Below are 15,781 nucleotides of genomic sequence, written 5' to 3'. Positions count from 1 at the left end.
GCTGGTCTGCCAGGATACTCTACCCCGGGTGTTGTCGAGGTGGGGAGATGCCATCCTCCTGTCCCAGAGACTCACAACACACCTGTGCATATTCAAGGTCTTCAAAGTCCTCCAGGGAACAGACCTTTTAAAAATGTATTTATACCAGTTCTCAAACTTATTGACTCAAGAACTCTTTATATCATATCAGAACCTCAGGGTTAGAATCTTATAGAAGTCACAGCTCACCAAGCACACCTTCAGGCATAATGTGTCTTATACTCCAGCAGGGTCTATTAACCTCCCAGCACCTCTCAGGTCCAGAAAAATCACCAACACACGGTGGATTTCTTTCCTTCATTCACATAAGTATTTGTGAACCAGGGAAATCTTCCACACATCTCTGTTCTGCCTTCACCTGTAAAAACCCTCTGGGGTCTGGCCAGTTAGAAAACCTAATGGGTCCAGTGTAAATTCTGGATAGCAAGAAATGGAAGGACCAGAAATGTTACAAAATGTCCCTGATAAGAGATTGGTTGACAGTTGGCACCATATTTTGAGTGCACATTTATCTCAGAGAGAGAAACATTTCCATCCTGTCTCTAGCTGCTAGGCTTTTGAAAAACACAGAGCTGGTTAATCTCCCATGAAAGTGAAGCTTTCTTTCGCTGTTTTCCACTTCATCAGTATGACCTTTAAGTGATGTAATTCTCTCCTGTGCATGATGCCTGCCCTTGCAAGCCAATAGAAACAAAGAGTTATTTCTCAGTTACACAGACACACATTCTGTGTGTGTTTGTCTTTGTGTCCGTCTCTCTCCCTCACACATGCGCGCGCGCGCGCACACACACACACACACACACACACACACACACACACACACACACTTGAAATTGTGATTGTGACCGGGGCTCAGAGTGGTTCAGGGGTTACTAGATGAAGTTAATTCTGTTTTGCAATTACCTGCATTTCAGTGTCAGTATTTGCTTGGGTGACTTAAAGGCTTGCAGTTGTTGCACAAAGGACTTTGAAAGGAGCATTCAAATAAACTTCTAAGACTCTTCCAGCTATTGATCTCTGCTGCATTCATTAGTTTCTGTAAGAACACAGAGCCAGTTTGCTACAGTAGTTAGCATCTACCTTGTCATGTGACACCCGCAATTATCGTTTTTGGCGATGAATATGATCTTTGCAGTGATTACCTTTTAAAAATTTTTCTTAGCCAATTAAATAAAATTCGGTGACATTTCAAAGGCTGTTAATCACAACCAAATGCTCTAAATGTCAGGATGCATTGAAATTTTCGCTGCTAACTGATGAATCACTGAGCTAATTGTAGTTCCTCATCAGGCCCTTGTCATTGTTATTATTATGGAAAACACTTTCATCACTCCCGCTATTCAAAAAAAAAAGTTCTAGACAAATATGCAGAGAAGAGATATTACTCATCAAAGCATTTGAAGTTAATTGCATTCTTCAAAATTCTCCAACTGCAGATTGCTGCAGAGAATACCAGGGGCTCAGCCAGAGAGGAAAGTGATGTTTTTAAATAAACAGCTCAGGGCAGCCCTGTCTTCCAGTCTGCATCATTCAGATATCTTCATTTCCCACTCTTTTTTGCCTTTTGTTTGGGAGAGTTTTTTTCCGGGATGTTTTCGAATGAGTTGCATGAACAACAGGCCCAGGGTGAACTCCAGCCTTCTTTGAACTGAAGCATAGATCACCTTTATTCAGTGGTCCGCTGCCGGCTTTATTCAGTGATTTGAAGACAATGTTGAATGCAGGCTCCCCAAAACATTTCCAGAACAACTTGTTGATAGGGCAAGACTGCAGAGATGCTTCTTCTTACTGCAGTAAGGAAGAAAATGCACTATGACCATAGAATGTTAGTAATGTCCCAAAGTGGAAGGGACAAAGTCATGTACTGGAGACTATGAAGTCTGGTTGAATGTGGGTCTTTCAGAGTAGAGGGGAAGGAAGAGGCTTGGTTAAGACTGGGTGAGAATCCTAATATTCTAGTTTAGACTTGGTGGATGCAGCAGAGAGAAGATTTTGAGGTTAGTGTTTTCCCCAAGAGTCTTAGGGTACAAATTGTCCTGTGACAGTTTCTACCGAGGAGTTGATGGGCCTTTCAAGACGTTCCTGGAATAAGCAAAAAAGTTATTTGCAATTTTTATCTTCCTAAGCAAGAGAGCTCTGGAATAGTTAGTTATATTGATAAAGACACTAGAACCATAGCTATGTGTGATGGCTTTAGTTCCCAAGTATTAGTACCTACCTGAGAATTTCTATGATATTCCATCATGGGCCATGTATGCTCATTAATTCAAGGGCATTGGTCTGGTCTGAGTTGCAGGAGTGGCTTCCAGGGCCAGGACTAAAGTGAACCTAAGGCACAAAATTTGAGGAGCACTCATTCACTCTCAGAGTGGAGGACCTGATGACTGTCATGTGGCCCTAGAATTCTAGAAAGAGTGGAGGGAGGAAGAAGCAGGTGAAGGAGATGAGTGCTTATGGAGCCTTGCCATGTATCTCCATCTCCTCAAGAACCTTCATCTCTTTACTGGGAGGCCATAGAGTACGCTGAATCTGGGAGTAGGTTCTGGAGCTGGAGTGCCTGGATTTATATCCTGGCCACTACAGAGGGTAGCTGTGTGACCTTGGGCAAGTTAACTCATCTTTCTGTGCCTCAATTTCCCTACCTGTAAAGTGGTGATAATGATAGTACCTACCTCAGAGGCTAGTCAAGATTAAGTAAGTTAATACTTGTTGCCTGCCATATAATGAACATTTAACCTGCGTTGTAACAACGCATGGTAATCTCGTTTTATAAATGAAGAAAAGGATACTCTGACATGAGAACTTACTGCAGGCACATGGCTTGTGGTGCTGGGATGGAATTAAGTGCTTTTCACTATACTGTGGCAGTCCATGTATGTTTTAGGTGGCTTTGCTCTATCCCAATATGGCCCCAAGAAATTCTTTCTGTCCATCTTTCCTTCCTTCCTTCCTTCCTTCCTTCCTTCCTTCCTTCCTTCCTTCCTTCCTTCCTTCTCTTCCCTCCTTCCTTCCCTCCTTCCTCCCCTCCCATTTCCCTCGCTCCTTTCCTTCCTTTGATCCTTCCATCCATCCCTCCATCCTTCTATCCATCCATCTATCCATCTCCAACCCTCCCTCCATCTCTCCATCCATCCATCCATCCATCCCTTCCTCCCTCCCTCCCTCCCTCCATCCATCCATCTATCCATCTATCCATTCATTCATCCCTCCCTACATCCATTCTTCTATCCATCCATCATCCTTCTATCCATCCCTCCTTTCATTCATCCTTCTACCCATTTATTCATCCAGCTAGTTATAGTTTTCTCTAATCACAACTTCAGTCTCCACATGAGAATTCTAAGTGCACAGAGACTAGACATTAAACATTCAACTTGAGTGTTTTATTAGTTCTCTGGCTCACCAGGAACCAGCAGCAAATCTAAGACCAGTCTCCATCCTTCCCCAGTGCCATGGTCAACAGATCAAACATGCCCACTCAGTGCCTTTGCACATGCTCTTTGCCCTCTTTGAGACGCCCCCCCCCCCCCACAGGTACTCCCCCCTCCAGGTGCTACTCATACATCACCTTCTTGGTGAGGTCTTCCCTATTTTTTCTAAAGCTGCCCCCTCCCCATTTCCTGTCCCCCCACTTTGCTTTCTTTTCTCTTTTTTTTTGTTTCTTAGCATTGCTGTTATCACACAACATACAACAAAATTTACTTTTTACTTTGTTTTTATATGTCTCCCCACATAGAATACAAACTACACAAGGGAAGGGATTTTTATATGTTTCAGCCCCAGCTCTGTGTGGGCACTAGTAAATAATTTAGAATAAATGAATACATTTCACCAACTATAATGGTGGGAGTTTTCACTTTTTGTATATTTACAAGACTTTTTGTATATTTGTATACATTTGTATATTTTTGTATATTTAAAGACTTTTTGTATATTTTCATGCCTCGGCATTGTCATGGAATTATAGGGTATTTAACGGACATGGTGTTGCTTTGAATTGTAGCATTGATAGCAATCATTAAGGGAGTTCTTCAACCCTGATTCAAGGAAAGGACACTAAGCTCTGGTAACCAGTCTGGTCACCCTGTCTACCACTCACAAAGACTGGGAGCTTTTATAATGCCATGTAAAACTGAAAGTTGAAGAAATTTAGGGTCTTACACACCAGTGGGCATAATCTTGGAATTTCAGCCTGCTATACATAATATGTTAATAAACTAATATGTGACAAAATAAATATGTAATAAACTAACATGTAATGTTACCTGCTAACAAATACATATTTAAAGTTTTTTTTAATTTATTTATTTATTTTTGAGAAAGTGAGAGAGAATGAGTATGAGCGGGGGAAGGGCAGAGAGAGAGAGGGAGATACAGAATCTGAAGCAGGCTCCAGGCTCCGAGCTGTAAGCACACAGCCTGACGCGGGGCTTGAACCCATAAACCGTGAGATCATGACCTGAGCTGAAGTCGGATGCTCAACCGACTGAGCCACCCAGGCACCCCTAACAAATATGTATTTAAAACGAACCCTAACAAAAGGATGCCTAGGCTTCTAGTTTGAATTGGCCTGTTTCTGACTTTATGTGTCCAAAACCTCCTTGATTTTACTATATAGTGCAGTCCGTACCCATCAAGCCAGATTCATTCAGGTTTTAAAAGAGATGTTGCCAGCCACGTATGCTCTGCCCATGTCAAGTGTTCCTAAAGAGTGACTGTGCCAGTGCCTTGGGGCTTGTATCATGAGGCAGTATCTGTGCTTGAAGGTAAGAGAGGTTATGTGTCCTCAAACCTCACTTCCCACCCTGCGTGTGTTTTTCAGAAATCCTCTCTGCCGTCTGGATTTAGTTCCAGTTTGTCAAAGCAAATATGGTGAATGCGTGGGGAGAAGCTTATGGTGTAGGTTGTGTTTTGGTGAAGTAGAACGAGCTCTTGTTTTGAGAGGCTTCCCAAGCCCAAGCCCTCATGCCTCTCAAGTCTCACGGATGTACAGAACTCTGGTGTGTTTTTTAGTCTGAACTTCTTTCTTCCGCAGTTCAACCATACTGGGCAAGGCAGCGTCTGCAGCCAGGCCATCATGCTCATCACCGACGGGGCAGTGGACACCTATGACACTATCTTTGCGAAGTACAACTGGCCAGATCGGAAGGTGAGTTGGTGCTGATGCCATGCAGCGTGGTCCATGGAGAATCTGTGTTGTGCTGTAACCCCCAGGTTGTCCAGGGGTAGGTGCCCCATCTGGACTGAATCTCATAAAGACTACTGTTTCTCAGGCTTGTAGTTTTTGGTTGACCAAGCCAAATACTATAGCTTTCCTTGTTTTCAAAATGACACTTTTTTTGGAGGAGAGAAGAAACCTGTAAAGACACATTCAGCGTGTTCAGTGAAAAGACTCACTGTGAAGCGTGCTTTGTCCATAGTGGGCAGCACCTTTGTTTTCCGTGGACCCAGAACTGCTTGGTGAGTCCTGCATCTATAGATGGTGAAGTTGGCCATGGCGGCCACCCAGTCCTCTCTTGTGTGTTTCTGTATTTCTCTAGCTCCTCATTCACCACCCTCATTACCCTCATTACCACCCAGAAGCTTCTCTCCATCTCCCAGGGCTGTTCCCCATCCTTGTCAAAGCTTGTACACTGTTCTAATTCCTTCTTTGCTTTCCAAGTTGACGTTTATTTATCTGCTGAACCCATATGTTAGGGTGTCCATGATGGATGTTAATGTTTTTGGTGTGTCTGAGTGCCAAAACCCAGAGATTCCTCAAGCTGTTAGCCAGTTTGAATTCCCTGGGGAGATCTTTTAAATTCTGGATACTTGTACTCTATCTCATGCCTACAGAATCAAGATTTCTAAGGATGTGGTGTGGTAATCCATGTTTTTAATAAGTTCCTCTAGTGGGCACCAATCAGCAGATTAGCAGTTGGTGATCTCTATCTCACCTGAATGGTGGGATTTTCACAGGAAAAAGGCCAGTCAGAGAAGGTGCTATCCCAGGGGTATCACAGAGGCGCTGTCCTGTCCCATGAGCCAGTGGCATTACTCTGACTGTCTCTATAAGTGCGTAAGACCATTCAGACCAAGTCTGTCCTACTTTACCTATTTTGTGTATTTAATTTCCTGGAACCGAACTAACCACACACACTTGGCAAAAAGAAAAGACAAATGACCGCTGTGTCTTCAGCTATATCCAGAGAGTGTGTGCCATTGAGGGAGTGTGACATGTCAAGGTGTCATCCCATGTTCCCTTAGTCATTCTTGGTCCCCACATTGCTCTGATAACACTGACATCTCACCTCACTGAGTGTGCGTCTGCATTTTAAAGATACATACGTTTTGAACAACATGGTCCCTAAATGGATGCCAACTGCTTCTCCTGGTGCTCAACCTTAGAAAGAGCCATCACTTCTGAAGCTGGAGGAAACGTTTGCTGTGCTGGGCTTTCTCAGGGGATGTGGGACTGTGATACGGCTTAAGGGATGCCCAGGGATAGATGTGGCTGATTGCAGCTCCCGCAACAAGCACTACCTTAGAACCTAGCCCTCATATAAGATGGCAGTTCAGTGTTGGACAAGGAGATTTTAGATGTAGGATTTCAGGTGAGGGTTTTCAGGGATAGGTGGAGGCCACAGGTAATTCCTTGATAGATGTAGTCATGTGAAGGGAAGAACGTGCTGGATACATGTGCACCCCTGGAGCATACAGCACGATGCTGGGCATGTGGCCGGTACCTAATGCACAGTCCTAAGGTGTGGCTGAGTGACCGAGGGGCCCGGCGGGGTGGGAGGCCACAGTGCTAGTAAACATGGGTAGGGCCACAGACATTTTGCAGTCATGTGGAATGTTTGCTGGTGCCATGATGTTTCATAACATGTTGAAGGGTATTTTGACTTATTTGGGACCATCGTACATAAGAAAGTGAGAGGGTCTTTTCATAAGCAGCTTCATTAAGACCAAATGTGTTATCAGACAAGTCTCACATACTGAATTCTCTGAATGTGTCCCATTTGGTGATACTTGATGGATAGCAGTTGCTCAATAATATTGGTATTTGAATGTCCTTACTTGTAAGGAGAGGCATAGAATGAGGGCTTCAAAGTCACAGTTCTTCAGACAAAACACAAATGTCAACATATCTTGCCAAAGATACAATACTGACTTTCAATCAGGTGCTTTTTTGGATTAGTTGGAACCAGGATTCTGGAAGTTTCAACATTACATAAAGGAGCTTCATTGACTTATAAAGTATTATCAAGCAGAAGCAGATTTGACTTTTGTAACAAGAGAGTCTTCTTTTTATTTATTTTTTTTATTTTTTTTAAATTTTTTTTTAACATTTATTTATTTTTGAGACAGAGAGAGACAGAGCATGAACGGGGGAGGGTCAGAGAGAGAGGGAGACACAGAATCTGAAACAGGCTCCAGGCTCTGAGCTGTCAGCACAGAGCCCGAACGCGGGGCTCGAACTCAGGGACCGTGAGATCGTGACCTGAGCCGAAGTTGGACGCTTAACCGACTCAGCCACCCAGGCGCCCCGAGAGTCTTCTTTTTAAAAAAAATATTTTATTTATGTATTAGAGTGGACATATGAGCACATGTGAGTGGAGGAGAGGCACAGAGAGAGAGAGGGAGAGAGAGACTCCCAAGCAGGCTCAGCACTGTTAGCGCAGAGCCTGACTCAGGGCTCAGTCTCACAAACTGCGAGATCATGACCTGAGCCCAAATCGAGAGTTAGATTCTTAACCAACTGACCCACTCAGGTACCCCCAAACAGTCTTTTTCTGTGATTAGAAGTTCATAGCAGGGTTCCATCCCTCCTGCTGCATTCTGGAGAGTTTTATGGTGTTCACATATATACACGTACACATTCTCTTCTTGATGATTTGTCTGTGAAGTTGAGCGCAGTAAGTTTGCATGGATCCCAGTGTGATTTAGCATTGTGTTAAAGTGAGGAGATGTGCAGTGTCTAAGCAGTCCTCTTTCTCTGTTATTCTGAACATTAGATATTTAGCAGAGGACTCTGTCATGCCATAGTGGGCAGTCTTCAAGATTGTAGATACAGGAAATGGGTTTGGGAGAGAGGAAAATGATCTTTTTTTTTTTTTCAATATATGAAATTTATTGTCAAATTGGTTTCCATACAACACCCAGTGCTCATCCCAAAAGGTGCCCTCCTCAATACCCATCACCCACCCTCCCCTCCCTCCCACCCCCCATCAACCCTCAGTTTGTTCTCAGTTTTTAAGAGTCTCTTATGCTTTGGCTCTCTCCCACTCTAACCTCTTTTTTTTTTCTTCCCCTCCCCCATGGTCTTCTGTTAAGTTTCTCAGGATCCACATAAAAGTGAAAACATATGGTATCTGTCTTTCTCTGTATGGCTTATTTCGCTTAGCATAACACTCTCCAGTTCCATCCACGTTGCTACAAAGGGCCATATTTCATTCTTTCTCATTGCCACATAGTACTCCATTGTGTATATAAACCACAATTTCTTTATCCATTCATCAGTTGATGGACATTTAGGCTCTTTCCATAATTTGGCTATTGTTGAGAGTGCTACTATAAACATTGGGGTACAAGTGCCCCTATGCATCAGCACTCCTGTATCCCCTGGGTAAATTCCTAGCAGTGCTACTGCTGGGTCATAGGGTAGGTCTATTTTTAATTTTTTGAGGAACCTCCACATTGTTTTCCAGAGTGGCTGCACCAGTTTGGATTCCCACCAACAGTGCAAGAGGGTTCCCGTTTCTCCACATCCTCTCCAGCATCTATAGTCTCCTGATTTGTTCATTTTGGCCACTCTGACTGGCATGAGGTGATATCTGAGTGTGGTTTTGGTTTGTATTTCCCTGATGAGGAGCGACGTTGAGCATCTTTTCATGTGCCTGTTGGCCATCTGGATGTCTTCTTTAGAAAAGTGTCTATTCATGTTTTCTGCCCGTTTCTTTACTGGATTATTTGTTTTTCGGGTGTGGAGTTTGGTGAGTTCTTTATAGATTTTGGATACTAGCCCTTTGTCTGATATGTCATTTGCAAATATCTTTTCCCATTCCATTCATTGCCTTTTAGTTTTGTTGGTTGTTTCCTTTGCTGTGCAGAAGCTTTTTTTTTTTTTTTTTTAAATTTTTTTTTTTTCAACGTTTATTTATTTTTGGGACAGAGAGAGACAGAGCATGAATGGGGGAGGGGCAGAGAGAGAGGGAGACACAGAATCGGAAACAGGCTCCAGGCTCTGAGCCATCAGCCCAGAGCCCGACGCGGGGCTCAAACTCACGGACCGCGAGATCGTGACCTGGCTGAAGTCGGACGCTTAACCGACTGTGCCACCCAGGCGCCCCTGTGCAGAAGCTTTTTATCTTCATGAGGTCCCAGTAGTTCATTTTTGCTTTTGTCAGAGAGGGTTTTTCCTGCTTTCTCCTCTAGGGTTTGGATGGTTTCCTGTCTCATGCTCAGGTCCTTAATCCATTTTGAGTTTATTTTTGTGAGTGGTGTAAGAAAGTGGTCTAGTTTCAACCTTCTGCATGTTGCTGTCCAGTTCTCCCAGCACCATTTGTTAAAGAGACTGTCTTTCTTCCATTGGATGTTCTTTCCTGCTTTGTCAAAGATGAGTTGGCCATACTTTTGTGGGTCTAGTTCTGGGGTTTCTATTCTATTCCATTGGTCTATGTGTCTGTTTTTGTGCCAATACCATGCTGTCGATGATTACAGCTTTGTAGTAGAGGCTAAAGTCTGGGATTGTGATGCCTCCTGCTTTGGTCTTCTTCAAAATTACTTTGGCTATTCGGGGCCTTTTGTGGTTCCATATGAATTTTAGGATTGCTTGTTCTAGCTTCAAGAAGAATGCTGGTGCAATTTTGATTGGGATTGAATTGAATGTGTAGATAGCTTTGGATAGTATTGACATTTTGACAATATTCATTCTTCCAATACATGAGCACGGAATGTTTTTCCATTTCTTTATATCTTCTTCAATTTCCTTCATAAGCTTTCTATAGTTTTCAGCATACAAATCTTTTACATCTTTGGTTAGATTTATCCCTAGGTATTTTATTCTTCTTGGTGCAATTGTGAATGGGATCAGTTTCTTTGTCTTTCTGTTGCTTCATTATTACTGTATAAGAATGCAACTGATTTCTGTACATTGATTTTGGATCCTGCAACTTTGCTAAATTCATGTATCAATTCTAGCAGACTTTTGGTGGAGTCTGTCAGATTTTCCATGTATAATATCATGTCATCTGCCAAAAGTGAAAGCTTAACTTCATTTTTGCCAATTTTGATGCCTTTGATTTCCTTTTGTTGTCTGATTGCTGATGCTAGAACTTCCAACACTATGTTAAACAACAGCAGTGAGAGTGGACATCCCTGTTGTGTTCCTGATCTCAGGGAAAAAGCTCTCAGTTTTTCCCCATTGAGGATGATGTTAGCTGTGGGCTTTTCATAAATGGCTTTTATGATCTTTAAGTATGTTCCTTCTATCCCGACTTTCTTGAGGGTTTCTATTAAGAAGGGTTGCTGAGTGTTGTCAAATGCCTTTTCTGCATCAATTGACAGGATCATATGGTTCTTTTCTTTTATTAATGTGATGTATCATGTTGATTGATTTTGCGAATGTTGAACCAGCCCTGCATCCCAGGAATGAATCCCACTTGATCATGGTGAATAATTCTTTTTATATGCTGTTGAATTTGATTTGCTAGTATCTTGTTGGGAATTTTTGCATCCATATTCATCAGGGATATTGGCCTGTAGTTCTCTTTTTTTACTGGGTCTCTGTCTGGTTTAGGAATCAAAGTAATACTGGCTTCATAGAATGAGTCTGGAAGTTTTCCTTCCCTTTCTATTTCTTGGAATAGCTTGAGAAGGATAGGTATTATCTCTGCTTTAAACGTCTGGTAGAACTCCCCTGGGAAGCCATCTGGTCCTGGACTCTTATTTGTTGGGAGGTTTTTGAAAACCGATTCAATTTCTTCACTGGTTATGGGTCTGTTCAAGCTTTCTATTTCCTCCTGATGGAGTTTTGGAAGCATGTGGGTGTTTAGGAATTTGTCCATTTCTTCCAGGTTGTCCAGTTTGTTGGCATATAATTTTTCATAGTATTCCCTGATAATTGTTTGTATCTCTGAGGGATTGGTTGTAATAATTCCATTTTCATTCATGATTTTATCTATTTGGGTCATCTCCCTTTTCTTTTTGAGAAGCCTGGCTAGAGGTTTATCAATTTTGTTTATTTTTTCAAAAAACCAACTCTTGATTTCGTTGATCTGCTCTACAGTTTTTTTAGATTCTATATTATTTATTTCTGCTCTGATCCTTATTATTTCTCTTCTTCTGCTGGGTTTAGGCTGTCTTTGCTGTTCTGCTTCTATTTCCTTTAGGTGTGCTGTTAGATTTTGTATTTGGGATTTTTCTTGTTTCTTGAGATAGGCCTGGATTGCAATGTATTTTCCTCTCAGGACTGCCTTCGCTGCATCCCAAAGCGTTTGGATTGTTGTCTTTTCATTTTCGTTTGTTTCCATATATTTTTTAATTTCTTCTCTAATTGCCTGGTTGACCCATTCATTCTTTAGTAGGGTGTTCTTTAACCTCCATGCTTTTGGAGGTTTTCCAGACTTTTTCCTGTGGTTGATTTCAAGCTTCATAGCGTTGTGGTCTGAAAGTATGCATGGTATAATCTCAATTCTTGTATACTTATGAAGGACTGTTTTGTGACCCAGTATGTGATCTATCTTGGAGAATGTTCCATGTGCACTCGAGAAGAGAGTATATTCTATTGCTTTGGGATGCAGAGTTCTAAATATATCTGTCAAGTCCATCTGATCCAATGTATCATTCAGGGTCCTTGTTTCTTTATTGACCGTGTCTAGATGATCTATCCATTTCTGTAAGTGGAGTGTTAAAGTCCCCTGCAATTACCACATTGTTATCAATAAGGTTACTTATGTTTGTAATTGTTTTATATATTTGGGGGCTCCCCTATTCGGTGCATAGACATTTATAATTGTTAGCTCTTCCTGATGAATAGACCCTGTAATTATTATATAATGCCCTTCTTCATCTCTTGTTACAGCCTTTAATTTAAAGTCTAGTTTGTCTGATATAAGTATGGCTACTCCAGCTTTCTTTTGACTTCCAGTAGCATGATAAATAGTTCTCCATCCCCTCACTTTCAACCTGAAGGTGTCCTCAGGTCTAAAATGAGTCTCTTGTAGACAGCAAACAGATGGGTCTTGTTTTTTTTATCCATTCTGATACCCAATGTCTTTTGCTTGGCACATTTAGTCCATTTACATTCAGTGTTATCATAGAAAGATACGGGTTTAGAGTCATTGTGATGTCTGTAGGTTTCATGCTTGTAGCGATGTCTCTGGTACTTTGTCTCACAGGATCCCCCTTGTAGGATCTCTTGTAGGGCTGGTTTGGTGGTGACGAATTCCTTCAGTTTTTGTTTGTTTGGGAAGACCTTTATCTCTCCTTCTATTCTAAATGACAGACTTGCTGGATAAAGGATTCTCGGCTGCATATTTTTTCTCTTCATCACATTGAAGATTTTCTGCCATTCCTTTCTGGTCTGCCAAGTTTCAGTAGAGAGATCCGTCACGAGTCTTATCCATCTCCCTTTATATGTTAGAGCACGTTTATCCCTAGCTGCTTTCAGAATTTTCTCTTTATCCTTGTATTTTGCCAGTTTCACTATGATATATCGTGCAGAAGATCGATTCAAGTTACGTACGTCTGAAGGGAGTTCTCTGTGCCTGTTGGATTTCAATGCCTTTTTCCTTCCCCAGATCAGGGAAGTTCTCAGCTATTATTTCTTCAAGTACACCTTCAGCACCTTTCCCTCTCTCTTCCTCCTCTGGAATACCAATTATGCGTATATTATTTCTCTTTAGTGCATCACTTATTTCTCTAATTTTCCCCTCATACTCCTGGATTTTTTTATCTCTCTTTTTCTCAGCTTCCTCTTTTTCCATAATTTTATCTTCTAGTTCACCTATTCTCTCCTCTGCCTCTTCAATCCGAGCTGTAGTCATCTCCATTTTATTTTGCAGCTCATTAATAGCTCCTCCTGGCTGTTCCTTAGTCCCTTGATCTCTATAGCAATAGATTCTTTGCTATCCTTTATACTGTTTTCAAGCCCAGCGATTAATTTTATGACTATTATTCTAAATTCATTTTCTGTTATATTGTTTAAATCATTTTTGATCAGTTCGTTAGCTGTCGTTATTTCCTGGAGGTTTTTTTGAGGAGAATTCTTCCGTTTCATCATTTTGGATAGTCCCTGGAGTGGTGCGGAACTGCAGGGCACTTCCCCTGTGCTGTCTTGAATAACTTGCATTGGTGGGCAGGGCCACAGTCAGACCTGATGTCTGCCCCCAGCCCACCGCTGGGGCCACAGTCAGACTGGTGTGTGCCTTCTCTTCCCCTCTCCTAGGGGCGGGATTCACTGTGGGGTGGCATGGCCCGTCTGGGCTACTTGCACACTGCCAGGCTTGTGGTGCTGGGGATCTGGCATATTAGCTGGGGTGGATCAGCAAGGTGCACAGGGGCGGGAGAGGCAGGCTCAGTTCACTTATCCTTAGGTGATCCGCTTCAGGAGGGGCCCCTCTTCCGTGGGCCTCTCGTCTGCACTTGGCTCCGGAGAATCCATTCTGCTAGTCTTCTGGTGGTTTTCTGGGTTATTTAGGCAGGTGTAGGTGGAGTCTAAGTTACCAGCTAGACGCGGTGAGCCCAGCATCCTCCTATGCCGCCATCTTCTGACCCAGTCTAGAGGAAAATGATCTTAAGGCTGGAAGGTGTTTCCCATAAGACACTGGTTCTCAAACTTGAGCAAACATCAGAATCATCTGAAGGACTTATTCCAACATGCATTGCTTACCTCCTGCCAGGAGTTTCTGATCCAGTAGGGCTGGCTGAGGCCTGGGAATGAGCATTCCTCACACATTGCCAGGTGACGTGGATGCTGCACACTTGGGGAGCAGCTACCATAGGAAACAGCCTGAGGAACAGTGTTTGTTTCTGCTGTGGGCTGGGATACTTTTGTTCCCTCTGCTTATTTTATGAGCACCTGCTCCTTTGGGCAAATCCAGTGCACAGGTATGTGTTTCTTGACTCATACTTTGTTTAAAAAATTGCCAACTCCTGATCATCATTTAAAAATCTGGAGGGGGCGCTGGGTGGCTCAGTTGGCTAAGCATCCAACTTCAGCTCAGGTCATGATCTCACAGTTTATGAGTTCAAGCCCTGCGTTGGGCTCTGTGCTGAACAGCTCAGAGCCTGGAGTCTTTGGGATTCTGTGTCTCCCTCTCTCTCTGTCCCTCCTCTGCTCATGCTCTGTCTCTCTCTCTCTCTCTCAAAAACAAATAAATAAAAATAAAAATAAATTAATCAATCAATCAACCTGGAGAGAGTTGGGGCGGCTGGTTGGCTCATTTAAGCACCAGACTCTTTTTTTTTTTTTTAATTTTTTTTTCAACGTTTTTATTTATTTTTGGGACAGAGAGAGACAGAGCATGAACAGGGGAGGGGCAGACAGAGAGGGAGACACAGAATCGGAAACAGGCTCCAGGCTCTGAGCCATCAGCCCAGAGCCTGATGCGGGGCTCGAACTCACGGACCGCGAGATCGTGACCTGGCTGAAGTCGGACGCTTAACCGACTGCGCCACCCAGGCGCCCCAGCACCAGACTCTTGATTTCGGCTCAGGTCATGATCTCGCAGTTTGTGAGTTTGAGCCCCATGTCGATAGTGTGGAGCCTGCTTGGGGTTTTCTCTTCCTCTCTCTCTCTGCCCCTCCTCTACTCATTCTCTCTGTCTCTGTCTCTGTCTCTGTCTCTCTCTCTCTCTCAATAAATAAATAAACAAACAAACAAACAAACAAACTTTAAAATGTTTACTCCTTTAGAGAGTATGTAAAATTTTAAAGTTTTAGTTTCTCTCATAAAGGGGTATACTTGGCACTTTGGATCCAACATTCTCATATAGCAAAAAAAAAAAAAAAAAAATGGCTGGAGCTGAGAAATGGCTGCCCCCTCCGATGGCCCCCTCAGATGCGTGCTGCTTTTGACTATGACCTCTCCATTCTGTCATCTCCACCCAGCCCACTTCACTCCTGTGTGTTACATGCCCACAGGTGTGGAGTTCTGGATTAACAGGTAGTTGCTGTTTCCCAGCCATGGCTTGTATTTCCCAGCTTCTGGGGCTTTGTTCTTTTGTCTTGGGTTTGCCCCGAGCTTTCCCTCTTTTCTTCTCCTGAGAGGTTATCTTGTCTTTGCTTGAGTCCTAAACTTCAGACTCCCTCAGGATTGTTGTTAGGGAAGTGTAGATTCATGTCCAGCATGATAATTACCTCTAGGCCTATCTTTCATCTTCATTGATTTGGTGAGTCCTTGGGGACACATTCTTTATCTCCTAACAGTTTCACCACCATGCGCCATGTCCCAGCCCTGATGAGAAGTGTGACATAGAGACCCTAGGGTGGTCTCATGATTCCTGCCTCCAGGTGTTTACCCCCTGTATAATCTCCTCACCTTGAATATGAGTGAGCCTTGTGACTACTTTTGAACCAATAGAATATAAGAAGGTGAAGGAATTTTGTAGATGTAATCAAGGTCTCAAGTCAGTTGGTTTGAGTTAATCAAAAAGGATATCCTGGGTAAGCCTTACTTAACAGAAAATCTTTAAAGAGTGACCGGATACTTCCTGAAGGCAGAGACTCTTCGTGGCAGTTTGATAAAGTAAGCAGCTTT

At 42.8% G+C, this 15,781-nt stretch overlaps 1 protein-coding gene across 6 annotated transcripts in view; it reads left to right on the top strand.

Annotated features, from left to right (window-relative positions):
* CACNA2D3 (calcium voltage-gated channel auxiliary subunit alpha2delta 3) overlaps positions 1 to 15,781 on the top strand; it is an 863,963-nt gene that overhangs the window by 462,012 nt on the left and 386,170 nt on the right. For all 6 annotated transcript variants that reach the window (XM_086697915.1, XM_086697917.1, XM_086697916.1 and 3 more), the window contains one exon: positions 5,075 to 5,188. In XM_086697915.1, the coding sequence (XP_086554041.1) occupies positions 5,075 to 5,188 (114 nt within the window). The remainder of the gene's footprint in view (positions 1 to 5,074; positions 5,189 to 15,781) is intronic.

The sequence above is a fragment of the Puma concolor genome, chromosome A2 (assembly GCF_028749965.1).
Source record: "Puma concolor isolate L17-30 chromosome A2, mPumCon1.1.hap2, whole genome shotgun sequence".
Taxonomy (NCBI): domain Eukaryota; kingdom Metazoa; phylum Chordata; class Mammalia; order Carnivora; family Felidae; genus Puma; species Puma concolor.
Note: the sequence above shows the minus strand (reverse complement) of the source record. Positions and strands in the feature narration are given on the sequence as shown.